Source organism: Manis javanica, chromosome 13, assembly GCF_040802235.1.
Source record: "Manis javanica isolate MJ-LG chromosome 13, MJ_LKY, whole genome shotgun sequence".
Classification (NCBI taxonomy): domain Eukaryota; kingdom Metazoa; phylum Chordata; class Mammalia; order Pholidota; family Manidae; genus Manis; species Manis javanica.
Window position 1 is genome coordinate 77,707,919 of NC_133168.1, and position 15,607 is coordinate 77,723,525.

The following is a 15,607-nucleotide window of genomic DNA, read 5'->3' on the forward strand; positions in this document are numbered from 1 at the left end:
GACAGAAGCGACCAGACGAAGCTTGTTTCTTTCTTAAGTGATTTTTCACGTGTTGGGCTGGGTGCAGCTGGGCTTGGGGAGGGGGGATACTGTAGACCACGGACGAGCAGCGGTCGGCTAACACACGTTAGCAAGGCCTCCATCACCATACTGGGGATAGTCACAGACGTTTATTAAAGATTTACCATGTTACAGGCTCTGCCTAAGTAACTAGTAATTATTATTTCATTTCATCTTCATGAGATGCATTAGATATTATTATCCCAATTTCACAGATTTTTCAAAGTTACCTTACTTTTTATTCATTTGTTAAAAAATGTTAAAATCTTCTTCCTTAACGTTGCCTGTTTGGTCCCTGATACTCTCTCTTCCCTCACATTTCTTAATTATTCTATTATTTTGATTATGCTTGTTTTCAGAAATCAGAAGTACAGGCCTAAAAACATCCTAGATTTGCTAAGAGAGGGTCTAGATAAAAATTGCTAGAACCCTCATTTAGATGTATGTGAAGAACAAAGGCACTTGCCCAACTACATAAAGCCCTTGAAGCATGCATGCCTTTTGCTCTAGTATCATCACTTTAAATATGTAAATCAGTGGTTCTCAAACTTTTTCTTTTTGTCCGGAATGGAACTAACCACCAGGCCCCTTGCTTGAGGATTTCGTAAGTGCAGTACGTAAAAAAAAGTTTGAATTAACAGTGCTTTGAGTATGTACTCATGAATAACGATAAATGCTAAAAAGGGCACCAGCTGGGTCCTATGGCAGGTGTGCAGCAGGGAGGCTGGAAGAGGCCGGGGTTGCAGAGGAGAAGGAGTGTGCCTGGGGCAGATGCCACCGTGTGGGACGAAGACCTGGATGGCGACGAGAAAGCCCCAATGGAGAGTCCGGAGGGGCTGAGACACGGACGCTGAGAGGTAGCGGGCTCTGTAGTTCAAGTTCACTATTTTGGTATCACGACAGTGGAGAGACAGGACTGGAAGCAGGGAACTAATGTCATCAGGATTGAAGTCACTCCTAACTTGCAAATGTGGCAATGGAAGCTCAGAGACATGTCAGAAAAGCAGCCTGAGGTTTCACCCTAAATGCTAACACATGATTTTAAGCTCAAGCAACACGATACCAGAGAGCACAGAGACCACACTCTTAATTACTGTCACTCTGATTCTCAATGTAAAGACAAGAATTCAGGCAGAAAGCAGCACAAACTGAGGCATGAACTGGTGGCGGCCTGGGCAGGAGGGAGAGAGCAGATGGGGAGCAGAGTGGACTTTATGAATACCTGGAGATCAAATGGCAACACTTGGTGACTATACTTGTTTCCTCCCATGGACCACGTGGTCCTTGAAGACAGCATCTATGAGCATATTGGGAGCTTACCCATCTTTGTGGACTAAAAACACACTACCTAACATTTCTGTCATTTTGGTTTGTATTTTAGAATACAAATATAGTTGTTAAAGTAGGAAATACATCAGTTAAATAAAACTGCAAAACAAAGAGCTAATTTCAGTCTCGTCTTTTCATGTGGTATTTAGAGAATGTAATCAAGGTGATATTTAGAGAATGTACTTTCAGACACACACGTGTAGGGACGTTGACTGTTATAACAAAGTTGGGCATTTGCATTTAAACAGCCCTCCTAATCGACGCTGAAGCACTAGATTCTGACACACCCACAACACGAGGAAAAAAACCCACACAAGAGGGTGTGCACACAGTGCATGAGGAAGTGACCCCGTGAGTGTGATCGGCTCAGGCCTGGGCTCCTCATGCAACATTCTCTGGCTTTACCATTATGAGACAGTTCAAGATTTAAACCGTTTCTACTAAATCTTTAACTGAATGATTTGCTGGTTTTTATTTTTTGTGTTTATGGTTTGAATCTACTGAACTCTTTGTCCTCCAAATTTATTTTTACTTCTTCAAATGAGGTGGCACACAAAGGTTTTATATTTTTTCATAAAGTAATCTTTGAATATGCAGAGACCTAGGTATTTGTGAATTCATTTAAATAAGAAAATTACATTCTCCTTACTCGTGGACAATTGAGATAGCAAATTGAGGAGTAAAATACTAATTTCTGATAAGTTAGATAATTCAGTTGAGAAAAGGTATAATGAAAGTTAAGTTATATGGTTGCTTCACATGTCAGGGATATCATGAATTAACACCCCATATGTTCTACAGAACTTATCATTTGCACTTGATTTGACTATTTTGTATATTTACATAAGCTCATATGTCTATCATACAAAATGATTATTCCCTCAAATTTCTAGCATATACGGCCCATGATACTGTGGCCCCTCTTAATACTCCTTCCAATGATTACTATGAAGTAATGACCAGTAAATTTATTGAATGGATGACAAAAGATTGGCTATTAACTAAGGGAAAGTTTCTGAACTATTTCAGCTGAGATCAGAACTCAAGTAGGATGTAACAGAATGATTGCTTTCACTTTATAGCTGAATAAATAAATGCTAAGTTCTTCATTTTATGCGATCAACAAGTTTTCTGAAGTAACTAGCAACATGAGCAACTAAGATATTGTTACTAAATTATCAATATATTTAATTTGTCCCCTAATTTTTTTCTCATCTCTTGATATTATCTTTGTTCATATAAAAACCAAGAACATACCTCAGCCCAGAATTCTGCATATATATCATTTGCCGTCAATTTTGTAACTGGCCACAGTTTTGTCACAGAACAAAGATCACAGGCAGTCATCATCAAACCAATGACACGGTCTCTGGAACACAATATGAAACTGGTCAATGAGGTATTTGTACATTTATAATAAGGACTAGAAAGACTTCTGCATTTTCAGAAGTGAAGCTTACAGTAGACATTACTTTGTGATGGAAAAGAGAGCATTAAAGAGCAGATGAAACTAGCAGACAGGAAAACTAGTGGGATTAATGAGCAGTGTTGCTTTGACTGTAGGACCAGCCCCCTTGCCCAGTGGCCCCATGAACAGGACACCATACCCTCCTCTCGCCTCAGCGTCACCACTGAAATCAAGTATGATGTGGGCATGGATCTGTAGCCATCTCAGTCCCGTGGAATATGTTTGCAACCATGGACCCAATTTTCACTTACATGGAATTTTGGACATTTTTAGAGTGGGAAGAAATATCAAAGAATAAAATTCTACCCCAATCTTTTCATTTTGTGTAAGGAAAATCTGAAGTACAAAGAAACAGAATGACTTCCAAGGTAGAAGGACAGAAGACAAGCTGAACAGAGGTAGGCGTCCTGTGCTCACCTCCCTCACTGAGCAGCAAAGGGGAACGACAGGCCAAGGGGAGAGACCAGCCAAGGGAAGCAAGGGCCAAGGGGAAGAACAGGCACAGGGGAGGACAGGCCAAGGGGAGAGACAGGCGAAGGGGAGGGACAGGCGCAGGAGAGCGACAGGCCTAGCTTCCACTTGCCTCGCAGACCCCACCCTCCACGCTTAAATGAGTTTTCCTTTGTGTGGTTTTCCACTTATAACTGTGTGTTCCACGTATGACTTTGTTTTCTAAATATGGTTTGGTTTAATCTTTCCTCTTAAAGTAAAATAAAAATTGCTTAAAGAATTCAGACATATCCCCTGTGATTTTAATGGATTTATCTACAAACATGTAATGACCCTACATGAAGTCTACACTTGATGACAGCACTAAACACTGGTTTTTAAGGAATTTTAATGTATGTACTTTAACTTTTCTGAAGTGAATTTAAGAACTTTAAGGGGCAAATCATCCAGAAAGATACAAAGCCATGTAATGGGTGAGAAGACGTTATCTTTTCCAGCTCAGATCTAAACCCCAGTGAGCCGCAGGAGTCCACAGCTGCTACAGGCTGCTACAGGCTGCCTTACCTCTTGTGGTCCATAGACACCCCCTCTGTGGCAGCCCTGCCCTGGGTCCACAGCCCGTTGCCACCGGGGCAGGCAGCCCATGAGGAGCACCTACCCGTCGCTTTGGCCGGGGATCTGGTTCATTGGTGCTCCCTGGGACGCCCCACTTTGTCTGTGGTCCGAGTCTTTGATGCTCATCCCTCACAAGGCTCCTTCCTCTATTTTCCATCAGCCTAATTCCTTTAGCCCATGTGCCTCAATGATCTTTTCAACAACCTTACTTTTCCTAAAGACTCACGTCTAAAGAACATCATGTCTAACAGGGCAGACTTGGTAACTTTAAAACCATTGATGAGACTTAGTACCTTCCCTGTGACCCAAAACAGATGCTATGTGAAGAACCCTTAAAGTGACCAGAAATTCCCTGTTCTTGATGAGGTACTTTTCCTAACACCTTGCAGTTTAAAGGAAGAATATTTATTTCTGGAATTGGGCTTCTAAAGAAATGAGCATATTACTTGTTTGTCCAAAAAGTAGATCAAGAGGAAAAAGCATGACGATTGAGATGGTTCATAGACATGTATAAACAGTGCGGTGCGTCTGAGGAGGGGCAGGGAGCCGGCCTGGCTGAAATGCAGGGGCGAGGTGGGCCAGAGCGTGCGCTGCGTCCGGAGCCGAGCCGAGCTGAGCCTGAACCACAGGTCAGGCGGTAAGCCACTGGCAGCTGTAAGCAGGGCAGTGACATGGTATACTTTTTAGAGATGCTCAGGCCTGCTCGTGGAGGATGAAGTGTGGAATTGTGGGGGCAAGGAAGGTTCTGGAGAGGCTGTCTGGAGAACATCACGGCAGTACCTGCAGCAGGTGGCAGGTGACTGTGGTGGGGACAGGGGAAGTAGGAGGTTACAGATGTCAGGGTGAAACTGCTAACATCTACAGGGGCTTTATGACAAGGCAGCTCTCTCCCTCCCTGCCTCCTCCCCCTTCCCTCTCCATTCTCCCTGACACCACCCACCATGCTCCCCCACATCACTAGTGTGTACCCAGAATGACCTCAAAGTGAGCACCTCTCTTCAGAGTGCATGTGTGCTGCCCAGGGCCACCCCATTTTACAGTTCTCCCACATCACAAGATCACAGAGCCACCAAACATCACAGAGGGAAGAGACATGACACCCCTTGCAGGGTTTCAGGCGGGGTAAGAGATGGGCAGAGGCAGCCCCAGCTCTGCACACTGCCTGCCCGCCGTTCCCACCCTGTTCCACGTGCTCTGTAAGGGCAACTTGCCCAGGGTACGATGTCCTCTTGGAAGAAAAGCAGCAGCAGATGGAGGAAGAACTGAAGGGACCCCTTATAGAAGCTTTCAGGCAGACCATGAAGATTAATGCAAAGAATGAATTCTCATGTAGTATTACAATTCCTGTTTGTGTGAATATCTAGAATTCAAGAGCCTGAATGGCCAGCTCAATTTCTACAAGGAGCCAGGAATGTAAGATTCAGTCCCTGAAATCTCTACCCTGCTGTTCACCTCATTCCAGCCTCTCACATACCTACAAACTCTTTAAAGTGAGAGAAAAATGAAGAAATGGAGCCCCGTAAAACACACTAACTTCACCTACTTTAATACAAGGTGTATCAGCTAGGGTCCTACCATGAGGCAGGTGACACGGCCAGGAGGCTTGGGGGAGCGACTGAAGAGACTCCTCACCAGAGTGGGGAAGGCAGACCCAGGGAAACCGAGGGGAAGCGAGGCCCTGGACAGGCGATGGGGCAGGTGGCCAGGGCTGACAGGCAAGGGCGCACAGCCTGGGCTGGCTTTGTTGGGCAGCCTCCCCCAGGAACCCCGTTAGACAGGGCACAAGGGGATGAAGTCAGGGGACAGACACACAGCTCTCCTCCTCCCACCCCGATCTGTGAGTGCCCCCAGAGGCAGAATCCACATGGAGCTGGAGAGAGAGCAAGCTCGTGTCTCGGCACTGAGAGGCCAAGGTCAAAGACACAGTCAGTGGATCTGGAGGCCAAAAAGAGGCTATCGTGCACACAGAGCCCTATCTCACCCTGGAGGGAGACCTAAGAAGCTGTTCACACTGAGAAACACATTTGAAACTTGAACCATTAAATACTGAATTGCACCTCTTTATTCACGTACCATTATGGCACAGAAATAGCAGAGTGGCTTTTAGTCAAAATTTCTACCAGTTGAAAAAAATCTATTTGGGGCCCCAGGGTAAAGTGTCTGGATAGGCCAGAAGGAAACTGTCATAAGAAAACAGAGAAACAAGAGAGAGAAGAAAGCAAAGGTGTCCTGCCTGTCTGAGGGCACATGCGCACAGGCTCCGGGCAAAGGCCAGCCTGCTGTTCCGAGGCTGTCGGCACCCTGACTGCTGTGGCCGTGACTGACGTGGCGTCTGTGGTTACAGGAAAGTCAAGCATGTGGGGGATGTATACGTGGACATTTTGTTTAGAAACTGCCAGCTACCCTCATTTTTAATTCCTTTGTTTTATTTTAAAATCAGGTCATACCTAATGTTTGAAATAATTCAAATGATCATTTTAATGATTTTTTTTCTTATTTTTAAGCTTATTTTGGAGGAATTTTAAATTACCGTACTGAGCACTTAATGCACATCTACAACAACTACTGTACTTCTGGCATAACATGACCTATTGCAGCTGATTTATTAAACATTAAACGAGACTAAAGATGCTGCAGAACCAAAAGAAGAATGTTTCCAGTGACACAAATAATAACTCTTTAATATAAGCATTAGCATGCCTCGGTGGTGATCTCATTGAAATAAATTAGTTTCTCAATTCTTAATTTTATAGAACCTTAACTGTGTTGCTTCTTTTAAAAATATCATTAAGAAGAGAGAAAAGGGTCGGTGAAGAATCAGTCTTGAACAAATGTGTATCACAGAGGGATTTACTGTTATTAAAATATACTCTAACCTAAAACCCATTTGCCTAGTAAAATCCTTGTGCTACACAAGTGAAGACCGATCGATGTTGTCATGTCAAGAAAATGCTGGAGAACTCTGCACATGGTCCAAGGACGAAACACATCGGTGAGACGTGTGCTGAAGCAGTTGCTGTGCAAGAGCACACACCTTCCTGTTCTGCCTCTGAATCGTTTAAAGAATTGTTCAAGCGTTTGACATCCTACACTTTAAGTGTCCTTAAATCTAAATCGAGGAAAGATTTCAGAAGAAGGGTGGCAAAGGAATGTCTTTGAAGGATATAAATATTATCTGGGATTAAGATGAGAATAAACATTTTCATTTATGTATTTCCTAATGCTAATTTCAGAGATAAAATTTTGCAATTATTTTTAAAACATGTTTGAGGAAGGCAGTTCCAACAAAAAGTGCATAAAAATAAAAGTTATAAAACCTAACAACTCATATATTTGCCATTTTAATATTTAAAGGATATATTAACTTGATTTCAGAGCTGAAAACACATTCGGTCTTTTTGCTGTTTGCTGAATGGTCCTTAGAGGGCTATGCATGTTCCTCTCCATTCAGAAAGATGCTGTGATTCAGGAATCATGTTCTGATTTCTGTGGATGTTCTGGTTAGTTTCAGTCAAAAGGGGACAATGAGCACTAGTTTCAGTGGAAAACTTAATCAAGCTGTCACTGCCAACCCTTGGTCTGAGTACAGAGCTGGTTTCCAAGGTGAATCATTTTAGTCATGGTGAACTGTGGTTAAGGAAGGAGACCTGAAGGAAAACGTCAGTGAAGAACTCAGTCATTCAAACTGCCATTTGTTTCCCTGGCACCCTGGGCTTCCTCCTGTCCATCTTTTATACCATTATAAGGTAGATTCAAATTGCCCCGATGATTCATTTCTAGGGCAATTAGATCATTTGTCAGGTTCTACTATTTATAAAGTTTAAAGAACTTATTATGAAATGTGTAATCTTGATAAAAATGAAACTGTACGTATGTCCAATATAAAAGTGAATTATTCATCTGCATGTGAAAAACACATGAACATGACTTTCATACATAATTGGTCTCTGGTTGTTTCAGTTGCAAAATAAAAAAAAATAAAATTACCTTGTATCATTAAGCAGGGTTATGGCCACAATGTCAAGTTCATGCAAGTTCCAATAGTAAAAGTCAATGGTAGGTGGCAAGGACCATTGGTAAGGACAAAAGGGAGGGAGAGTCAGAATCCTGGGACTTCCAGCAATGATTAGGTCAATATAAATGACTTTCAGCTCCAGAATGAGTGGAACAATGAGAGAACTATAAGATGAGAGAATGCCCTGGGTGAAGTCCACTGACCCAAGAATAAGAGACCAATTCAAGGGCAACATGCTCAGGGTGATGGGGTAGAAACAAAGGAAGTCTGGTTTCTTGACAGCACCACTGGGCGGCTGAACTTTTATTTAGCCAGAAACGACCTGTCTTCCAACTTTCCAATATGATAAAAAAGAAAACCCTGTGTTTTAGGCCACGGTTGTTAGGATTTATCTTTCATGGACTAAATGCTTTCCTAACTGATGAACGCCTAAAGTACTGAGGCCATCAGCCTTCATCTAGGATGCCTAAGATCTTCCAATATAAAATAATTACCTGTCTTGCCTAGAGAACACTTGTGAAAAAAAAGAACCCTGGGCTTTAACAGTTGATACATCTGAGATGATAACGTCCATTTCTAGACAGACTGGGTACCACAGAGGCAGATTCCAGCTGCATCAGCGCATGCAAAACACTGTTGATTTCCAGGACACAAAATATACCAATAATCAAGGATTTACTGAGTATAAAATCCCATTGTAAAAGCCACACCTGCTATTATTGTCATTCTGGATTATTTGTTTACTTGACAAATACTTACAGAACAGCTCCTATGTGCAAGGTATTTTCTGTTATAACCCTGGGCCCCAAAGTGGACTAAAGTCTAGAATGTTATTACTCCCACCATATGATGTCCTGTTCTCTGATTACACAGCACAGAGATACGGAACCATAAAATTTACGTCCAAGCCAACAGAGCTTTGGCAGTGAAAGGAGGCACTAATGTTAATTAATTACATCTGGGCAAAAAGTATTCACTGAGATAATTCTGGCCAGGAGCGTGTGTGGTCACCCTGCTTTTAACACAAAATATTCACAAAATAAAGAGAATATCAATAGTTTGAGAATTTTTCTAAAAATATTATCCTTAAGTGTTGATTTCTCACCAACTAATTGATAGTGAAGAAAAGATATCTATTTAAACATTTTTAGACTTAAAATAGATATGTACATATAACTAATAAAGTGATTTTATAAGCACTACTTTCATCTCTCTTGCCTCGTGGTTTAGATACAGTGGTTTTCAGTTTAAATAAGGGGTGCATTTCTCTACATATTAGGTAACTTCATTGTTGACCAGTATGCCATTGATTTCCTCAGACAAATTCTATCATCTTTTGGTATTTTAGTATTAAATCTAAGTATAAAGGGAGAGGCTGCTGTCTGTCACTTATCAACTATCTAATGGAGTAAGTAGTGTCTCCAAAAATTATCATCTAAGAAATATTGTCAATTATTTAACTACAAACACTCCAACAATGTCAGACAGGTTAACTTCTTAAAAGCACAAAACAAGCCAAAGCAAATGGGGTGTTTACATTAGAGAAAAAATTACTGGGCTGAAGTAAATGCCCACCAGAAACAGCAGGTGAAACCAAGTCTCCAAAGGGAACAAGAATTTGTCATCAAAGAAAGATACCACGTTGACAGGCAAAGGTAAACAGTAAAATGATAGAAACAGAACAAATTTTATTTAAAAATCTATTTGTAGCTTACAGACTTCACATAAACTAATAAAGAAACAACAGCATTGGAGAAGCATCCTTTTTAAATGGAGAGCAGAGAAGCCCTGGCCACCCTGACTATGGACCAGAACGTGAGGCACCTGCCAGTGAATGACATCAATACTCAAGGTCAGCGGGCTTGGCGGGGGCAGCCCATGTTCACGTTTCTCTGGAACAGGAATTGCTCAGACAAGAATATAAAGAGGAAGGTGTCAAAATAGCATGATGTGGGGATGCTACCGGTCCAATCTGTGCCCACGTGAGCTATTTCTACCATCGTCATAAAATATGTCCACAAACTGCAGCCCCTGCTGGAGAAATGGCCGTCCAGACAGGTGATGCCATGTGTGGAGCGTGTGGGGCAAACCCACGTCTATGACAAGGACAGGTGGCAGAATATACATCCTAGTCACAGGGAAAAGGACATCCATGTTAACTCAGGTGTCATAAGGGGCTCCAGGACAGAGCGGAGAAGAAAAGAAGGGCTTCCAACAGCCACGAGGGCCGTTCTGAGGCTGAGGGGGAAGCTTCCTGTGGCTGACCTCTGCGCCTCAGCTCTCCCGGGACAACAAAGAATGGCTGGAATCAGGCAGTTCCTTACATACATCGTGACAGAAGCTCCATACAGAAACCCATGCCAGGCTACCAGTCATATTAACTGTGTGAACACTGCACTCACTCGTAATTTTAACTTGGATGAAGAGCTTACTCACTACTGTGCAGAATTCCACGGACTGCTTCTATGAGCTTACCTCCTGTCACCTCACTGAGACTCGTTCTCACTTGGTGAATTAAGGACCACTCGGTTTGTTACTGATTTCACTTAGAGACATACTGATGTAATCGACACACTCTACTTGTTTAAGAACACTTGAAAAATGTTTCACATTTTATCATATGATCACATTTCTAGGTGGTATACTTTTGTTTCTCATGCTTTAATTTAGGTATGAAATGAATACATTTGAAGGAGGTAGTTCAGTGAGTATGAAAATGTGTACAGTCCAAAACCATCACGCCAATGAAGACCAGAGCATCCTCATCACCCAGAAACTGCTCTGCCCTTTCCAGTTCTATGTCCCTCGTCAGTCCCAACAATGGCCGGTTTGAGTTCTGTCACAGTCATTAACACTACTGATTCATTTGGCCTATTCATAAAAATGTTTCCATAAGTCACAGACAGTTTTGCTCAACATAACGTCTGTGTGATTCATCCACGTGACTGCATGAACGGGCAGTTCCCACTGTTTGTATCGCTGAAGAGTACAGCATTCCACTGCATGAATGTCAGAAACTGTCCATTCACCTACTGTTGGACATTCACGTCACTTCTATTTTGGACATATTATGAACAATGATGCTTTGAACACTGTGTCCAAGTCTTTGTGTGAACATATGCTTTCAATTCTCTTGAGTAACGTAAGAGTGGAATTGCACAGAAAGCATATGTTTAGATTTATAAGAAAATTCTTAAGTATTTTCTGAAGCAGTTTTGTATTCCATACCCCTACCAGGGATATAATAGCATTTCTGTAACTCCACATTCTTGCAAACATTTGGTATTGTAGGTCTTTTTAGTTTTGGCCATTCTAGTAAATATATAGTAGTATATCACTGCTGTTTTAACTTGTTTTTTTCCTTATGGCTAAAGAGGAGCAAAATTTCATGTTCTTATTTGCTTTTTAAGTTCTGAAAAAACTCCTTCATTCCAAGGCAACTACTAAAAAACATTAAAACAAAAAAAGTATAGCTAGTGCCAAGAAAGAAGAGAAAACAGAATCATATAAAATCATCAATTAAAAACACAAAAGGTAGAAAAAGAGTAGAAGACAAAAATAGGAACACAGAACAAGTGCAAACAATAGAAAACAGTCAAGTATGGCATGTACTAATGCATCAATAATCACTTAAATGTCAATAGTATAAATATATCAATTAAAAGACCAAGATCATCAGAGTGAATAAAAAAACAAGACCCAACTACATGCTGTCTACAAGAAACCCACATTAAATATAGACATATACAGATTAAAAGTAAATGGATAAGGAAAGAAATACCATGCTAACATTATTCACAAGACAATGGGAGTAGCTACATTAATATCAGACAGAGTGGACTTCACAGCAAGGAAAGTTATGAACAATGAAGAGGAACATTTCATAATAATGAAGGATCAACTCTCTTATAAAGATATAACAGTCCTCAACTTTATGTGCCTAACAACAGAGCATCAAAATATGTTAGATAAAAACTGATAAAACTTCAAGGAGAAATAGATGAATCCACAGTTACAGCTGGAGCCCTCAACACCCGTCTATCAGAAATGGACAAGTCCAACAGGAAGAAAGGCAGTAAGGACATACTTACATTCACTGACTTCATCAAACAACTGGATATAACTGACATCTATAGAATAGTTCATCCAACAATAGTAGAAAACACATTTTTTCAAACTCACATGGAATATTCACCAAAACAGGCTGTTCCGGGCTATAAAATACACCTTGACAAATTAAAAGAAGATGAATCATACAATGTATGCTCTCAGACAACAATGGAATTAACTGGATAGCAATAGCAGCAAAACAGCTAGAAAATCCCCAAACACATTAATCACTGTGGATATTAATCAATGCACTTCTAAATAACACATAAGTCATATAAGGAATCAAAAGAAATTTAAAAATATTTATAACTAAGTGAAAATGAAAACACAACAAAATTTGTGGGATGTAGTGAAAGCAGTGTTTAAGGGGACATTTACAGGATTAAATGTATATACTAGGTAAGAAGAAAGACATAAACACAAAAATCTGAGCTTCCACTTCAGGCAACTAGAAAAAGAAAAGCAAATAAAATCCAAAGTAGGCAGAAGAAAAGAAATAATAAGAATTAGAGTAGAAATGAATGAAAATGAAAACAGGAAATAATAGAGAAAATCAACCAAACCAAAAGCTGGTTCTTTAGAAAGAATAAAACCAATATAATATGCCTTTAGCCAGTCTAATTAAGAAAAAAAAAGGATACAAATTACTAGTATCAGAAATGAAAAAAGGGACATCACTACAGAGCCATGGACATTAAAAGGACAATCAAGGAATACAATGAACAACTTCATGCTCACAAATTTGATAACCTAGAGGAAATGGGCCAATTTCTGGAGGAATACAATCTGCCAAAACTCACACAAGAAATGGGTAATCCAAATAGGTTTATGTCTATTTAGGAAATTGAATCAATAATTAATGACTTTCAAACAGGAAGCACCAGGTTCCAGTGGGTTCAGCTGGTGAATCCTACCAAACATTTAAGGAAGAAAGTACACCAATTCTCTGTTATAATCCCTTTCAGAGAACAGAAGTAGAGGAAACTCTTCCTAACTCATTCCATGAAGCTAGAATTAATACCCAATCTGGACAAAGATGCTACAAGAAAAGGAAGCTATAGACTTAACAGCTTTCCTGAGCACAGATGTAAAAATCCTCAAAAATTATTAAAAGATTTAATCTAACCCTATATAAAAAGAATTATATACCATGATCAAGTGTGTTTTGTCTCAGATATGCAAAGCTAGTTCAACATTCAAAAATCAGAGTACTCCATTCATATCATTTAGCTCCAACTGGCTAAAGAACAAAATCACATTACTGTAGGATAGATGCAGAAAAAGCACTTGACAAAATCTAACACTCATTCACAATAAAAGTTTTCAGTAAACTAGGCCTGGGAAGAATTTCCTCATAAAAATCCCCTAGCTAACATCATACTTAATGGTGAGAGACTAAAGCTTTCCCACTAAGATCAGGTACAAGGCAAAGATGTCCTCTCTCACTATTTGATATGATCGACAAATCAAAGTTGTATATATTTAGGTTGTACAATGTGATAATTTGATATACGTGTGCACTGTGAAATGATTACCACAGTCAAGTTAATTAGCATTCCATCACCTCACATAGTTATCTTTTATCCTGTGAAGAGAACACTGAAGATCTACTCTTAGCAATTTTCAAGTACACAGTACAGTATTATCAGCTATAATTACCAATCTGTACACTAGATCCCCAGAAGTTAGTTCATTTTAAAACTGGAAGTTGGTATCCTTTGACCAACATCTATGAAGACTGGTGCTTTTTATATAAGGAATCTTTGCCTATACAAGGGCATGAAGACTCTCTCCTATATTTTGTTCTAGAAATTTAATAATATTTTGGTTTTTGCATTTGGTCTTTCATACAACTGAAACAGCAATAATTGAAGAGCCATTTGTTGAACAGACTATCCATTCCCCATTGAATTATCCTGACATTTTGGTTGAAAATCAGCAGGCTACATAGTGTGAGTCCTCTGTGACCTATCACGATTTGTCTACCCTAACACCAACACACACTGTTTTGATTGTTACTTCATAATAAGCCCTGAGATCAGCTTGGTAATCCTTCAATATGGCTTCTGTTTTGTCAAAATTGTTTTGACTGTCCTAAGTATTCTGTATTCTATATAAATCTGAGGTCAGCTTCTCAACGTGTACAAAAAAACCCTGCTGGGATTTTGATTAGGACTCCATTTTTTAGAGAAGTATTTGCAGAAAATTGATAGCATACTTTTTTATGAATTTTGCATCCATGTCCATGAGGAACATTGATCTTTAATTTACTGGTTTTGTAATGTGTGTGTCGGATTTTGCTGTCAGGATTATGCAGGCTTCATAAGATATGGTGGTAAGTGGTTCCTACTCCAACTTTCAGAAAGATTTGTGTTATTGATATTTTTTCTTCCACAAATGTTTAACAGAGTTCACAAGTGGAACCACGAGGTCCTGTAAATCTTTTTGGTTTAAGAATAAAATTTCTTTAGTGGGATACTCAAGATTCTCTGATTCTTTTTGGTTTGTGTATCGTTACATTGTAATTTTCAAGGAATTAGTCCATTTCATGTAAGTTTCAAGTACATTTGTATAAAATTATTGATAATAATCTCATTACCCCTTTAATGTCTGTAACCTGTACTGATAACCTCTACTTTACTGTTAATATTGGTGATTAGCCTTTTCTTATTTAGTCTTGCTAGAGGTTTATACATTTTAATAATTTTACAAGGCACCAACTCTTGGCATCATTAGTTTCCTGTTTGCTGCTTTCTGTCTCACCAAACTGCTACTCTCTTGATTTCCTGCTTCAAGATGGGCTTTAATTTACTCTTCTTTTTGTAGCTGCTTAATGTGTTATCTTAAAAGACTAACACAGGCATTTAAAGTTACAGATTTTCCTCCTCTTAGCACTCTTTTATCTACATCTTACAAATTCTGATACATTTTTTTCATTATCATTTAGTTTGATACATTCTCTCTTTCCCTTTGTAATTTCTCCTTTGATTCATGAGTTATTTATAAGTGTGCTGTTTAAATACTTGGGGATTTTCTACATAGTTTATTGTTTTTATTTCCATTGCAGTCAAAAATACTTTATAATTTCAACCTTTTGTAATTTATTGAGATTTATTTAATGCACCAGCACACAGTCTATCTCATAAATGTTCCATGTGCAGCTGGGAAGAATATGTATCTACAGTTTTTGTAGTATTCTGTAAATGTAAATTAGGTTACATTGATAGTGTCTTTTATTTTCCTCAACCTTACTAACTTTTAATGTACCTGTTCTATACATTACTTGAGGAAGAATGTAAAATTCTCCCACTATGGTTTTAGATTTGTCTCTTTTCCTTTTTAGATCTTTTTTTCTTCATGTGTTCTGAAGCTTTGTTATTAGGTACATGCACATTTTGAAGTGTTATGTCTTCCTATGCATTGATCCTTTAATCATGGTAAATTATCCCTCTTTACATCTCACAATATTATGTCTTTAAAACCATTTTGATTTTAATATAGTCACACGGCTTTTTTATGCTGTTTTCATGGTATATATTTCTTCCATCACTTTACTTTCA

At 39.4% G+C, this 15,607-nt stretch overlaps 1 protein-coding gene across 4 annotated transcripts in view; it reads right to left on the reverse strand.

Annotated features, from left to right (window-relative positions):
* Nucleotides 1-15,607, reverse strand: part of PDE10A (phosphodiesterase 10A) — a 508,454-nt gene that overhangs the window by 7,409 nt on the left and 485,438 nt on the right. For all 4 annotated transcript variants that reach the window (XM_073219874.1, XM_073219872.1, XM_073219871.1 and 1 more), the window contains one exon: nt 2,647-2,758. In XM_073219874.1, coding sequence (XP_073075975.1) covers nt 2,647-2,758 — 112 coding nt within the window. The remainder of the gene's footprint in view (nt 1-2,646; nt 2,759-15,607) is intronic.